Genomic DNA, 15294 nt, shown 5'->3' on the forward strand with positions numbered 1-15294 from the left:
CTATCCAGCACTGCACTGAAAACCTTAACTGTCAGACCTTTTGCATGAAAGTTACAAGAAGAAATAGGGAAGAGATGTTCCGTAGCCTTTCCTTATGAGTCTCTGTGCAGTAGGATTTCCTATAAGTATGAAGGAAAGAGGTAGAGTGCAAACAATGTGATGAAATGACATTCGAAATGGAAGGAAGAGAAAATAAAAAGGTAGGAGAAAATAAAATTCCTTCGCTGGCCCAAAAAAGAAGCAACCAAATATCTACATAGTCAGTTACTAGAAGGGGTTTTTTCACTTCTACACAATAGTATAAAGGAATTGGCTATAGGTATTCAAGATCATAAAGAACTTAATCTAAAATAAAAGAAAAAAACCAACAGGTTATTGGAGGGAAAATCACTAAAAATATTTAAACTGATTATATAAACATCTATTCTGTTATTAAAAAAGAATAAAAAGCTATTACTATTATTTTTACAAAAGTAGGTATTTGATATGTAAGTATTTATTTTGAAAAATTGATACTGATTTTGAGAAATTCAAAATATATTGAAGTAAAAAACAATTTTATGTCTAAAGTTAAATTAAGTAGTTATTGCCAATTTTTCAACTGTGTAAAATTCCTCGAAGCTGAAAATCCTATTCTTCTGAGAGACAAAGAAAAGTTCTGATTTAATCCTCGCATATAATAAAAGAGCAATCATCACCTAAAAATTGGACCTTTTCTGTAATTATTTATGAATCATAAAAGATCTGCAAGCCTTGAAGTCTATTTGTAATGCACATGCTTTGTGCTGTAGAAGTATCATTCAAAGAGCCCCCCTCAAAAAGTTATTTTTAATCACGTATATATAATAACAAATTATTTCCCCGTGGGTATTTCATTTATAGCTCTGTCAAAGTATAAAACAGTAATTTTTTCCTGTTTTGGAACCCAACTATAAGAATTTTTTTAAGTAATTTTGGGTCTGTAAAGTAGGATGTCTAATTTTCTAAAAATAAAATTATATATTTTCTTTCTATCTGTCTGTGCTAGCTATATTGGAACATAATTTACATGCTCAAACTATACATCTCATGCAATATAATACAGTGACATGACAACTTTTAGTGCTAAAGAACAACCTGAAATTCTCCAGAATTTATGATTCAGTTCAAAACCTATCCAATACATCCATCCTTTCATAAAGTTCTTGAACCAAAGGCAGCAAGTCAGTATCAAGAATACTTTTTTATGAAGAATTCATCCATAAAGAATGGAGATACCTGGAACTTAGCTCCTCCTCCCTCAAATGTATAACACTCATATCTTGAACTTACATGAGAAGAGGGTAAAATACTGAATGAAAAATTGTGGCAAAGAAATCAGAAAGATTAACTGGAGAAATTTAAAATTTAGTCATAGAGAAATTTCACCTATATTTGCTATCCTAGTTAATATTTGTCTTACATTTGCAACTCTAGAGAGCAGTGTCTTTTTCTCAACAAGAATTCATTGTCAGTTGTCAAAGGGATCACTGCACTAATTTTCACTGTCAGTATTTACCACAAATTCAAAAAGAAGCTACTTATTGCTTGGAGACAAATATCAGAATGCAGACGGTGAACTCTGAGTAAAACAGTCAAAGAAAGAAGAAACATGACCAAACTATGGGAAAGGAGATTGAAAACAAACAGAGCCTGATGTCAACAATTCAGTCTCTCTTCATGCTATTAAATTTAAATCCTGAAACTGACATGATATGCTGAGCTCAACTCAGGTAGCATTATCTTTATTTCACTTACACTTTTGAGTTCCAGCAATTATGCAAAGTGACTAAGTATTGATTTAAACAGTTCATTTAAATCTTAGATTTTGTTTGGTACTTTTAATCTTTATCCAAATTGTGCATTTTCCTTTCTATACATATAATACACCAAAATTATTCACTTCATTTATTCTTGGGTTATGCATGTTACACATTACCCTTGCAAATATACGTACTACAGCATAGTAACCTTTCTTTCTAAACTTAAGTGACAGACAAAACGTAACAAACAGATGAAAATAATTCCTAAAATCATTCTTCATCTAAAAACAGATGCAACTAATATGGCAACTTCAAGAACTGTCTTTATTCTGTAGTCTATCTGCTTCAATTAGAAAATCTAGCTGAAAAATATAGAATCATTTCACCTTTCAAAAAATTAACTAATTGATTTTATGACATTACTTTATAGAAAAGAAAACCTTTATGACAATTTAAAAATATTCTCCAAGGGAAAAGAAAGACTGGAAAGCTAATGGAGCACATGAAGTACTAACCATATGGAAACACCCAAGGTGGTAACTATCTGGAGCTCTTCACTAAACTCTTGTGCCTCAGTTTTGAGGTCTGAAGTGTTGCTTGCTAGTAAAATGCACCAATAATATGCATGTAAATAAAGGGCACAGGTGTATAAATAAATTGCATGTATTCAAATAGATTACAAAGTAAGAATAGATAAAACCAGAGAAAAATTTAAGAAAAAAATTTAATAAGTGAGAAATTGAGAGAGACTAGTGAAAGTTATGGTCCATATTAGGAAGTTGGACTACATCTTCCATACGTACTAATACGGTCTCTAAACTTTTTTGACTCCTAAGTAAAAATCATTTCAATAGGCAAAATAAATTTTAATCTATGTTTAGTTGTATATTTTTTATGGGGAAAAAGAATACGTGTTATTAAGAATAACATAATAAGAATATAAAAAATATATAAGAATATAAAAAGAATTCTGTGTTATTAAGAGGAAAGGATGGGGAAAGCTACTGTTCCACACACTTTACTGCCATAACTTTTTCAAATGCATTTTATTTTAAGATTATCTTAGTGTAAAGTTTAGGAGGCCATACTAGTGTTTTCTTAAGAATGCTTTAAGGCTAAATAATAAAAGACATATAAAAATGTGATTAATTTTTGCTTCTGAATAAATACTTCCACAATATCTACCTCAATCATGGAAAATTAGTTCCAGATGATGGCACTACCTAACAAGCATCAAATCTAATAGTTGAACAGGCCTATGCACCTTTTCAAATGTAAAAATGCACATTTATAGAGATGGACAGAGAGTAACTAAATATGTTTGCTATCTATGTGTGTGTACTAGGTATAATGCATACACACATTTAAAGATAATATAATACTCCCATGCATTCTTCTTGGAAGTGTGAAGCCAGGCATAATCAACATCTGTTGCAACGCCAATACCAGATTATCTTACTAGAAAAGCATGAAGATCATCTCTCCTAGTAAATATGAATATTTTGATTAGCTCATGTTCTGCCCATCTGCTGAAATCTTAAAGCAAATTGAAACAAAATAAGTAAATGTTTTTTCAAGCTATTCATGCAGTTTTTGCCATCATTAAGAGGTTCCACTTGAAGTAACTATAATCTTCTATTTTAAATTACTGTGATGTGCAGAATGTGTTTCCTTTCAATCTTTGACCACATGAGAAAATGCTATGAAGCATTTCACTCAAATAAATGAAGAAAGGAACAATGCCATAATTTTTAAATTTATGAAAATGTTTCTAAGAGACTGAATTCAACTGGCATGACCAATTGAGGAAACACATTTTGCAGAACCTGAAGTAATGCCTCCCTTAATCACTTGCTGTCAATTGTAATGGCATCTGGTGTGACCTTAATTTGTTCCATCAGTATACGTTGACATTTTTTGTCTTATTTCTTTCACTTTATTGCTAAAATTTCAAGAAGGATGAATATCAAATAATGTGTGTATTTACACTTCACACACAGAAATTTCTCTAAGACAACATCTCACATCCACCATCAGAAGAGGAGACCTGACTTGTACTGCTGTAGCAAAGATGTATGTTTTGTTATAAAACCCCATATATTTGTTCTCAGAAATAAATTCTGAGTACTACTTATTTCATATTTTTGACTTAGACACATGCTACAGAAGAGCTGAACCAAAACAAACACTGCCTACGGGCAAAACAGAGATGCATTTTTTTACAAATTCTCCACTAAAGAAATAATGGGTATAAATCTACTTGCATTAATTCTTAAAACATCTGCATTTTGAAAACAGTAGTATTCAAATGGTATTATCATAAAAGTTTTACAATTTATATAGAAAGGTTTGAAATCTAAATGCATAGTTAAAAGCTTGTAAAAGTTAACTTACGTGATCAATTAGCTCACGAACCATCCCATTCCACTGTCCACTGGCATCTTCTTGGGCTCCATATTTTCCATCTTCCACCAGCCTAATCTCATAGGAAAATCCAAGGATAGTAGACAGCTCCCTGAGGAGGTCAATGCAATAACCTTCAAAACGATCATTTCCGTACAATGGTTTGTCAGACTTCTTGAACATGACATATGGCTCTTCCTGTAAGAATTATAAAGACAGAAAGGATAATGAGTGTCCCCATACCTTTCTTCTCGTTTTAGCCCTAAGTAGCAGACAGCCATGTGCATACATATGCATACAGTCGTGCATACATATTCATACAGTCATGACACCACTCCCCATACAAAGAAATAATATGAAAAGCAGAATCCTTTTAGCTTTGGTTATGTGAGTCTAAGTCTTCATATATTTTCAAAGATTCTCTTCTTCATTTTTTTGGAAAAAATTACACTCTAAGCACTGTAGAAATCTTCAAGGAATGCATATAGACACTAAATTTAAATGTGCTCCTTAACTAATTGCATTATACAGTGACATCAAATGTATTGTTTGGATACAATACATTTTGTTTGGACAAAGAAAGCCTTTTAAAATGCAGAAACAATGTGCTTTGGCAACTGAAAAAAACTTAATTAAAACCCCAAACATCAATCAAATATTTTAAGTATTAGATTTTACACTTTTATTTATACAAGTATTTAAACAGTTTACTCAATGCTTTGTTAAAGTGTAAGAAACCCACAAAGGGAGGAAAAAGTCAGTGAAAGTACCCACTTCTCTATTGCCTCAAGTTACAGGCTGCCGTTTACGAGACTGCAGGAAAGCCTGAAAAAACTTTACACAAAAAGTAAATTCTATGATAGACATCCCATGAAAACTGAATTAAATTTCTTTAAGCATATATCTTTTTATGTTTAAATCAAATTACAATGTAACTTTTTTTTTGCATTAAGTGGTGTGCAAACAGACAGCAAACAAATTAAAATGATTGGCTGAATAATCATTATTATAGGAAGAAAATTAACATTTAGCAAAACATAGTATTTTTACATCTGTTTCTCAATATAGGATAGCCTTTAGCAAATAGAAAGCTAAAGGGAAAAATACTAAAAGCAAATGGTAGTTTTTCCACAATAATATGAAACCAGTATTCAAGCTGTGTTTTTAAAGTTACATATGCAACTCAGTCTTTGCTCACCTTTGGGAGAGACTTTTTTCATTTTTAACAATTAAAAAAAAAAAACAAGTAAGGTAAGACAAATTGTAGTAGATCAAATCACTGCACCAAATACAAGACTCAGTGAATAATTAGATAAACTCTCCAGGGCAACTTAAGAAAATTCTTACAGTCCTAAATGTCCACATCAGCACTCAGTGGGGTTAAAGGCATTTCATTCCACAGGCATCTGACAGCTTTAATAAGTCAACACTCCTGATGTAATCTTCTGCCTTGAGGTTTCCCATGATTTGAACGTTATATCCACATAAAACTGGAACTTTAGTACATAAGATTTTACCCAAAGAAGCAAAAAGGAGAATGCAGGGAAAAATCTTGCTCTTAAAAGAACTGTTATATACTTCAATTGAAATATGTAAGATTACAGCCACATCTTAAAAAAGTACATCACTGATCTTCATACAGTTAACAAGGAATGAACAGGAAGTAAATTGTCCAGCCAAACTACTAGGATGTTTTGACAGAAATTTCTCAAACAGATAAGCAAATGACACCAGAAGAGCTCTTCTAGGTACTGACAAGAACAAAGACCTAGCAGAGAATATGAAAGTTGAAAGCAATTTAAATGACAAGGATCATTGAATAATTCTTGAGAAGCAGAGATGGTATCAGAGCAAAAACTATGTGTGAAAATAGTTGTTAATAAACTTGGGAAACTGGTATGAAATATCTCAAAGAAAACAACTGTAAGGAAAACAGTTTTTTCAAGTGAAGTGAGAATACCTTAAAGAAAGCACACCACTGGCCAAGCAGAAGCTCTGCTAAGACAAAACATACTGTGCTTGTTTTGTCTGGGGTAGCAGCAATTTTCTTCACATTGACTAGTATGGTTTTGATTTGTGCTCAAATCAGTGTTATAGCACAGGAATATTTTCATTACTGCTGAGCAGTGCTTACACAGTGTCAAGGCCTGTTCTGTAGGCATGAAGAAATTCCAGTATAGCTTGGAATGCTCATGTGCACAGATCCTAGATATTTGCTCTCAGAACTGTTCAGATATTTACAGTCTTACACATCCCCCAATCTCTGGAATCTTGGCAAGATTCTTGACAACATTTTTGTCTCTGTCTTCCATTCCAAGCAACCTTGAGTTATCTGGGACAGAACTTAAATATGTGCAATAACAGGGAGGAAGTGTAATAGTCAATTCATGCTTTTAATTCTCCCTTACTTAATAAGCACAGCAGGATTTTCTTAATTGAGCGATCCAGCTCCTTGACACATTCCTACTTTCCTACTTTTTTTTCTGTCAGATCTTTACAATAATACTCAGACATTTTATCTGTTCTGCTGATGCTGATGCGTTTTTATATTTTGTTAGAAAAAAAATTTTAAATCCTGCAATCCTTTCAGGGATTTTTAGCTCCAACTCCATACTCATTTATATTCTTTACTCTGGCCAGCTTGGATAAGGGCTACAATAGTATCTGTACTACTATTTAATGATTCTCAGCTTTTGCTGAGAAGACTGATCAATAAGTTATTAATACTCTCTTAATGCCTTTCCAATCCTACATTAAGTAATTTCTTACTGGTACTTGTTGCTTTTCCTTATAATCTTCTACCGTACAAAACATTAGTTTTTTCTCTTCAGACCTTTTATTTGCAATGTAAAGCAATTTTTTACTTAACTTGAGCAGAATTGGTGTTGGCAGCTTCAACTGTTATAGCTCTTATTAATCCCAAAGTTTTCTCTAGTTTGCTTCTTCCTCAAGTAATACCCATTCTAAATACTGAACATGGCATTAATGTACTCTGGACAAGTGCATGCAAAGGGTGCTATGTGCTTTATTTGCTCAAGCTCTAAATTTATAGAATGGGCTAATGTAAAACTGGTTGCTAAACACACTCTCAGGGAAGTGTCTATGCGTTAAATGTACAATCACCGTTGCTTCTTGGTGGATTATCACTGCCACCAAAATCTTTCACTGGGACAATTCTCACTGATTACGTAGACAGAGTTTTTAAACTAAGTAATTTGTAGATTGGCAGCTGGTTTATACCTACTTTAATATTGTTCACAATTTATTTTTTTCCTTCAGTTCCTGAGAGCATGACCCTTAAAAATTACTAAACCACATCACAAAACGAGTATTCTTTGAAATATTCTAAACAGTTTCAGTTGAAATTAAGTCTTTCAACTGGACACATCTCCCCAGGAAAACAACTAAACACCTTCCCATTAGCACTTTTATTATTGCTTGAAATGACACAAGTAGCTTGAAACAAAAAGTCACTGAATAAACACTGACTACAGACTCCTGAATGAAACCTCGGGAAGAGACAACGTTTCCAGAAAACATTGCTACTCTAAATTTTTAAACAACAGGTCAGCTTTTCACAAAATTTTAAGATCAAAGTCATCATTTAATATCTCATAGGACTAAAATATCTTCAGTGAAGAGGGATACAGAAGAGCCCCACCCCACACCAGATAAGCACTAAAAGTGAGAATGCACATAAAATAGTAAATGCAAAAAAAATTTTTTTCTGAGAAAATTTACTGTAAAATAAACTTAGCTAAAACTACTGCAAATAAAGATATGGTCACAAGGAACAGTGGAATCACAGGGAGATTAAAAACTATATCTGCAAATAGAAGATAAATCTTTGAAAAGTAATTAATATTGTATCTTTACAGACTGGTTTTAATTTCAAAAATGTACAGCTAATGCTTGAATGAAAGCACACTTATTCTAAAAAAAATATTCTAAAATTTCTCTTTTTCTTTTCAGATTTGGACAATACATACTGACTTGAATTATTCCTGTGAGTTATATTATATTTCAACTATAAAGATATTACTAGAAATCACAAGTTTTAAATTTCAACTTCTTTTATTTTTTTACGAATATTAATCAAACATACGGATTTTTCCTTGATAATTTCAACATGGACTAACATATTTTTTAAAGAATCTAGAATTTATTACTACCAATATTGAAAAAAGCAAAACAAAGTAAAAAAAAAAAAAAAAAAAGCCAAAAAAAAGAAAGTGGAAGCCCTAATGATGAAAAGAGGAAAACCATCTTGAAAATTTGCCACTGCTAGGACAGAGATTTTTAGTTATTTGCTTCTGTTCACTAGAAGGTGGGATACCGGCGTGGTAAAAGACTGCCATATCTTCTTAACATTTATATCAGATGTAAGTAATACATAATAGGCTTCCACAGTAGGCAGTCAAAATTCTAGTGGGAGAGGTGAAGCAATCTACTAGTTACTATCAATCAAAACAATTGATGGCTGACCCAGCTTTATAAAGACAACAGATAATTTTTTTCTTTAAATTTTAATATTCTTTTAATATACATTAATTTAAAATTTGGCCGTTGAAAACTCATGCTTAGGTATCCAAAAGAAAAGGGAGAGAAATTATGCACTACCCATTTGAGAAAGCAGCCTTTATAAATAAAATACACTGTGGAAATACTATACTTTGAACTAAATAAAATTGTTTTAAAATTCATTGTAATTATTCCTTCTAATTCCTTCTAATTCATTCCTATTTCAAAGCACTTTTTCTTCAGGGAAGGACAATAAAAAAGGTAATTTCTCTTTTCAAGAGCAAAGTAACAAAAAACTACTAAATTGAGAACATCACACACCTTTCATAACTTTCACACATTTCTTGGAAAAATTAAACTTGAAAACTGTGAGCTTTTCTGAGCTTTGATGTAAGCAGATACAGAAAAGTACATAAAAACTACACAGGAAAGGAAACAAGCATTTATTTCAGCAGAACAGGGCAAAGGAGCCAGTATGATAATATGTACAGGCTGGTATGCAATCAGCATAAAAAAACTAAGCACCATGCACATACCTTTATAAACATGGAAATTGAATTCCAAAGTTAAAAATCTTTCAAATTTGAAGTAGAATATATACAAGAAAAAAAATATTTAGATACCTACATCTAAAGTCTAAAGAAAAGAAATGTATCAGAGTTCTGGAAGGAGTCAATTTAGGAGAATCAAATGAAGAGAAACCCTTATTACTGACGTCGAAAATTTGTTTTCTGTAGGGTTTTTGTTTGGTTTGGTTTTTCTAAATGTAGATTATTCAGAAAGTAGACTTTTAAATGAAAAAGAAATTCTGAAGTTTCAGTGAAGGTGGTTCTAAAATAAAATAAAGCAATAGTATCAAAAAGATTGATATACCCAAAGCTATGGTTATAAAAGATAAAAACAACATACTTATTATTATTTCTCAAATTTCCCCCCTCCCCTAAAAAAACCTGACTATCTCTCTAGTGGAGATGTTCAGCTGGTGTTTCGGGTTGCTAAGGGACCAGAACTTGGAAACCAGACATGTTTCTTCACAAGAACTACATGTATGTAGATTTCTGAAACAGGATAAAGTCCTGAGAACCCCTGCCCCTTTCCAGAATAGAGCACTGAAATGTTGAGAAACCGAGGAATAATCTTTCAGCTAGGTACCTGTAAAATGCATTATGAAAAATTCAAGACCAAAAGGAGCACATAGCTCAGTCCTTACTTGCAGTAGAAGAATTTATGATTCCCACTTTATTTTTTATTATTTTTCCCATCAATCTATTTTCTTCTTTTTGAGACTCAGTCACCACTGAAAATGCAGGGTATACTTACTCACAGCTGTAAAGATCTTAATGACTGCAAAATATAGGAGGAAAAAGCATTGTTCCGAATTTCAGAAACAGAATTAAAAATAAAGACTGGGATATTTAAATCAAAAGTGAGCATTAAAGCAAACTACAAGAGAAAAATGATTAAGGCTCCGCAGCTGGCAGCATACTATAGACTACTGTAGGGAATTCTTAAAGTGAAAAATCCAGAATAGAAAAACCATATGAACAGCTTAAATGATAAAATTGCCTTTTCTTTTTGTTTCAAGCAAGATTTTATAGACTCAAAAAAGCAGAGAAAAGGAAGCTGATGATGAAGAAGGTATGTTTCTAGGAGCTTTAGAATTTTGTATTGTTCCCTTGCATTGCCACAAAATGAATATTCGATAATATGCTTTCTGTCCAACATAAATGTATTTTTTAAGCACAAAAAAGATAGAACTACCAAATTAAGCTAGTATATGTGCTTATGCACCAAAAAACGGTTTGGGTCCTTTTTATTATTCTGAGTAGAGCTCTTACAATTTGTACCACTTCTTCTGAGTACCATTCTTCAGAGCTGAAAAGAATAACTGCAACTACCAAAACTTTTACTAAACAGTAACTGAAGTAAAAAAAGCAAGTGAGCAACTTATAGCACCAATTTAAAGTCTTCATATTTATTTTATTTATTGCATTATTTAAATACCTGCAAAGAGGATGAATACTTATAAAAGAATTATAAGAAGTTAAGTCTTAAAAGAAAGGGTATCCTTGATTACAGAAAGCAGCTTTTCTCTTAAATCTCAGGAGTCTTCTTTTGTGAGTTTTGCCAAATTAAAATCAGAGTTCATTGGCAGCAGTGCTATTTACAGTTGTGCAATTTTCCATTTCTTGAGCTAATTATTTCAACCAAAATTATACTAATATCACTATATAAAAGCAATATGATATTTTGAGTATATTAACTCAAATCTCATCAACTAACAGATGTTAAAACACAAACAGACTTGAAACATCCTAAGTTATTGAGTGTTTCTTATGTAATCTTGCAGGGATTGATCCTTGTCCCAGTATTGTTATCACTGATCTGGAATCAAGCATACAGTGATGTCTATGGAGGAGTACAGATACAAAGGCTGGTTCATCACTGAGTAATGAAGAGAACAGGTCACACAGAGACAGGACTATATTCTGTAAAGCAGTGATTCTAGCAACAATTATAGTCACGTGAATAAAAGTTATATATCAGTGAAAAGCATCAAGAAAAATCCTAGGTAGGATATTTGGGTAGAAAGCAACAACAGCGTAGAGAGCATGGAAAGTCAGCTGGAATTACTAAGAAAATTTACTTATGATGCAGTAGTTTTTACGTATAGGAAACTTGTGAAAGTCGGTGGGAAGAAAATTGACAGATTAATACTCTGGAAGATATGCTTTTACTATAAGAGACTATAAGACATGCATTTACATTTCATTAATAAAAAAGAAACAAGGGATTAAAAATTTATAAACTAAATTATAACTATAGAGTACCACTACTATAACTAATTGTACAAGAGAAAGTTGTGGCAAAACTGTGCTGGTCTTGGCATAAGAACTTACATCTGAAAATGAGTCATCCATGTTCCAATTTGTATATGTGGTATGTATTTTTCAATTAGTAGAATAAATGAAACAAAGGATTTTAAAGAATCTTTTATCATTTGTAAACAGCAATGAAAAGCTACCCACTGGGTGAAATTATATGACTTATGTTACATGAAAGGTTAAAAGCACACTGGCATTTGTGTCTATACACCTGTAAAGATTCATTCTGGCTTGAAACATCAAAATATGTGTCGGTAGGTAAAAGCTTCTTAATAAAGTATACAACTGCCAGGGAGTGGATTCTTTTTTGATATCTGCAAATTCATCATAATGGTGGCAGCAGACAAACACAGCAGACAAGCTTCTAGAAACTTTTTCATTTGTATTGAAATTAAAATTACTATTTCAAAATTACCGTGAGGAAATAAATGAACACTAATTTTTACATAAATAAATGTATTTAGTTATAAGTAAAAAATACCTGATTCACTGTTGTAAATTTGCCAAAAATGACAATAAAAAAGAAGTTACTCAAATTGTTTCTTCTGGTCTAGTTCAAAGGACAGATCAATTAAATATCTGTACAACTAAAAATTTCATCTCCATAATTGGGTAATAATAATGCTAAATGAATATTAAGTACTTTGTACTTTTCTTTGAGGTGTTAGAATAGCAAAAAGAAGCAATAACTTTTTGCTGGCTAAAATCATCAGGCTAACAGACATAACACTTTTTTAAACCACTATCCTTTGTCCTCTCATATGGTGCTGCAGTAAGTAACTTTGTAAAAAAGAAGACATTTTATTCAATAGTAAGAAAATTTAAATTACTAATCAATTAACATAACTCTAAAATTGGGATGGCTTGCTTACAATTAAGGTAAGAGTAAACATCCCTGAGTAGCTTAGCAAATGGAGCTCATTCATGACACGGTAAATTCTAAGTAATGGTAACACGCACTGCAGATTGTTCATTACTATTGCAATTAGTGTGTCACATTCTATGAGTTTTTCTGCACAACTGTATTTCTGGAAAAGCAAATATAATTGCTTACCAAGATGGTAGTAACAATTAAAGAGCGATTGGACAGGGAATCTGTGATGTTTGCTGGTTTTCCTTTCTGATTCTCTGTCATGTTAAGGCCGCTCAACGGATCCCAAGTTCCAACCTATAAAACAGTAAATTACTGTGTAAATTGCCCATTAGTTACATTTCAGCATGTAGAAAAGAACACTGTAAGGAAAAACAGATTGCTACAGGGAAAAAGATTTGATTGCTAATAGGTAGTATTAAATTTTGTTCCATTTTTCTCTATCATTGCATTTGAAGTCTGCTTATTTAAAATATGATTACCAATACCTCAAATTATTGTTTTGTGAAGTGTGACATTAAGTGTAAAAATGACATAAAAAATATCTAAAGCTACTCTTAATACTTAATTTTCCATTTCTCGAGATAAACCAAATCTGAAGATAACTTGACAGGCAGAAATTCATTTGCAGAGTAGAGAGCATTGTCTCGACAAATGGATTTACCCTTTCCTGTAATCAGAGAGAACAGCAGGACGAATATGTATTTGGGAAAAAGTAAAGGAGAAGACAGAAACAGGCTAAGTGCAATAACAATTCATTTACAGATAAATCTTCAACATGTGAGTATTTTGACATTTTATACTTTGAAATAAAGTCTACAGGATTTTTATCTAAATAAGAACATCCAAAGTTATGTTTTAAGGTTCAGGTCAAGGACAGACTTAAGTACTAACTAGTAGGTAATGAGGCTTATCTGTAATTTATCTGCATTTTCATCACTATACAATTAAAATGGTCAAGCAGTAAATATAACTATCCATTTTAGAAATCAGAATGTTTGTTTTACTCCATTGCCTAAAAAAACCCCTATAAATATGTTTTATTTTGGTTTTAGATGGGATTTAAAAAAATAATTTCAATTACTAAATAATATCTATAATACCAGGTAAAGATATTTTAAAATTAAACCTAGACAAAAATTAAAAATGTCTGTAAGGATTCATTGCAAATATATATGAATTTATATAAACACACAAAATTTTTTAAATAATTTTTTCAATTGAGTCCTGAGAGACTCTTTGTGTACTTTTAAGTGATTTGTTGCCACAGGGCTGTAAAGTAAGTTTGGATGCAGTGTGGTGTGGATAAAAAGAGTTCCATTTCTAAAACTGAGACTACAGCAGAGCATGAATCAGTGGATGCTGTAATAGAGAAAAGACAAATTTGTTCTCTTTTTCTACAGCTTTCTGTTCCACAGGAATCAATATTTTGTCTGTCTTCCCTGCTTAACACTCTGTTCCAAGAAGTCACTCTTTTAAACTTGACCATTCAGTAACTCATAAACGGATCAAAGAATCATGAAAGAAAGGAAGAATATGTGTGTCTTAGAAATACAATTGGAAAATAACATCTAACACATCATTTCAAAGTATTGAAATCAGACCTTGCTACCAAAAAACCTCTCTCTCATTTACTGTTTTAATACCACTTGATTTGGTGAATTGAAAAGCTTTCAGAAAACACAAAATGTTCAGCCTTGCAGCTTGGTCACAATTAAGAAATTTTAAAAGGGTTGCTAACATTTAATTGCAGTGTTCTGTTAATTATGACAATCAGAGTGTTTGCTTTATTTCAAAGACCAAGCTAGAGTGGAATAACAAGGAATGACAAAGAACTGAGTTTGAACCTGTTGCTGCATAATTGGAGCTGAACTAATCTCCTCTATGGGATATAACTTCAGGTACAAAAGTAGCACAAAAATTTCTAAGGAAACACCATCAACTTATATGATCTATTTCAAATCCTAAATTCATTGAATCATATGCTTTGTTCATGTTCATAATTCAAATTTATATAGGCAAAAGGTAAGACATTGCTAACTAAAATACTTCCTCTCATACTTTTTAACATAGTCACAGCCACAAGCAAAAGAATATCAACTCTTAGAATTTGGATTTTATCTAACTACAGACTTAATCTACTGCAGACTTATAAGAACTACCAACAGCATTACTTTAAAAAGAAACTTCTGTTTTGATAAATTGATGCATTATTTTTCTAAATTAGGTTAATTGTACTTTTGTTGCTACTTTTGTTAATCAAAAATCTAAGAAATGGACCAAAAGTCAGAGGTTCAAAATTAGACATTCTTTGGATTATCTTTATTGATGAGCTCAAACTCAACAATTTGCACCACAGCTTCTTATGTATTACTGCTATGTATAGCTCCCAAATCACACAAATGTGTTTTCAAAGCTGCTTCTTCTAAAAAAATTTGCATAAATAGTGAAGCAAGTTAATTATTTTTTATTTGTTTCAGCACAGCGTTCTAATTTTTAAGTAGCTTTTTGAACTAGATTTTTTTTAATAGAATTGCCAATGTCTTTTTATTAGAAAAGTTTAAATGCCAAAAATGTAGAAAAAAACCATCAAAATAGTAATAACTGAAATTCAAACAAGCTACAATTTAATTTATTGCGTTACATTTATTTTAAACAAACTTAAAAATTTTCCTAAAAAGTGAAACAGGTATTTATAGATACATTTTAGAGAGAATGTTCACACTGTGAATATAGTCCCAGGAAGTGACTATATTGTCAAGCCCTCAATCTCCTATTCTTCTTTCCAATTCCCCTAAATGGCTAAACTATTCTGAAGTGACCATGCCAATTG

At 31.7% G+C, this 15294-nt stretch overlaps 1 protein-coding gene across 8 annotated transcripts in view; it reads right to left on the reverse strand.

The window, feature by feature from the left end:
- Nucleotides 1–15294, reverse strand: part of GRIK2 (glutamate ionotropic receptor kainate type subunit 2) — a 366191-nt gene that overhangs the window by 152781 nt on the left and 198116 nt on the right. For all 8 annotated transcript variants that reach the window (XR_005604049.1, XM_039568102.1, XM_039568100.1 and 5 more), the window contains 2 exons: nucleotides 12645–12758; nucleotides 4176–4382 (listed from right to left, as the gene is read on the reverse strand). Coding sequence is in view for 7 of the 8 variants with exons in the window: in XM_039568102.1 (XP_039424036.1) it covers nucleotides 4176–4382; nucleotides 12645–12758 (321 nt within the window). In the remaining variant the exon portion in view is untranslated. The remainder of the gene's footprint in view (nucleotides 1–4175; nucleotides 4383–12644; nucleotides 12759–15294) is intronic.

This window comes from Corvus cornix, chromosome 3, assembly GCF_000738735.6.
Source record: "Corvus cornix cornix isolate S_Up_H32 chromosome 3, ASM73873v5, whole genome shotgun sequence".
Taxonomy (NCBI): domain Eukaryota; kingdom Metazoa; phylum Chordata; class Aves; order Passeriformes; family Corvidae; genus Corvus; species Corvus cornix.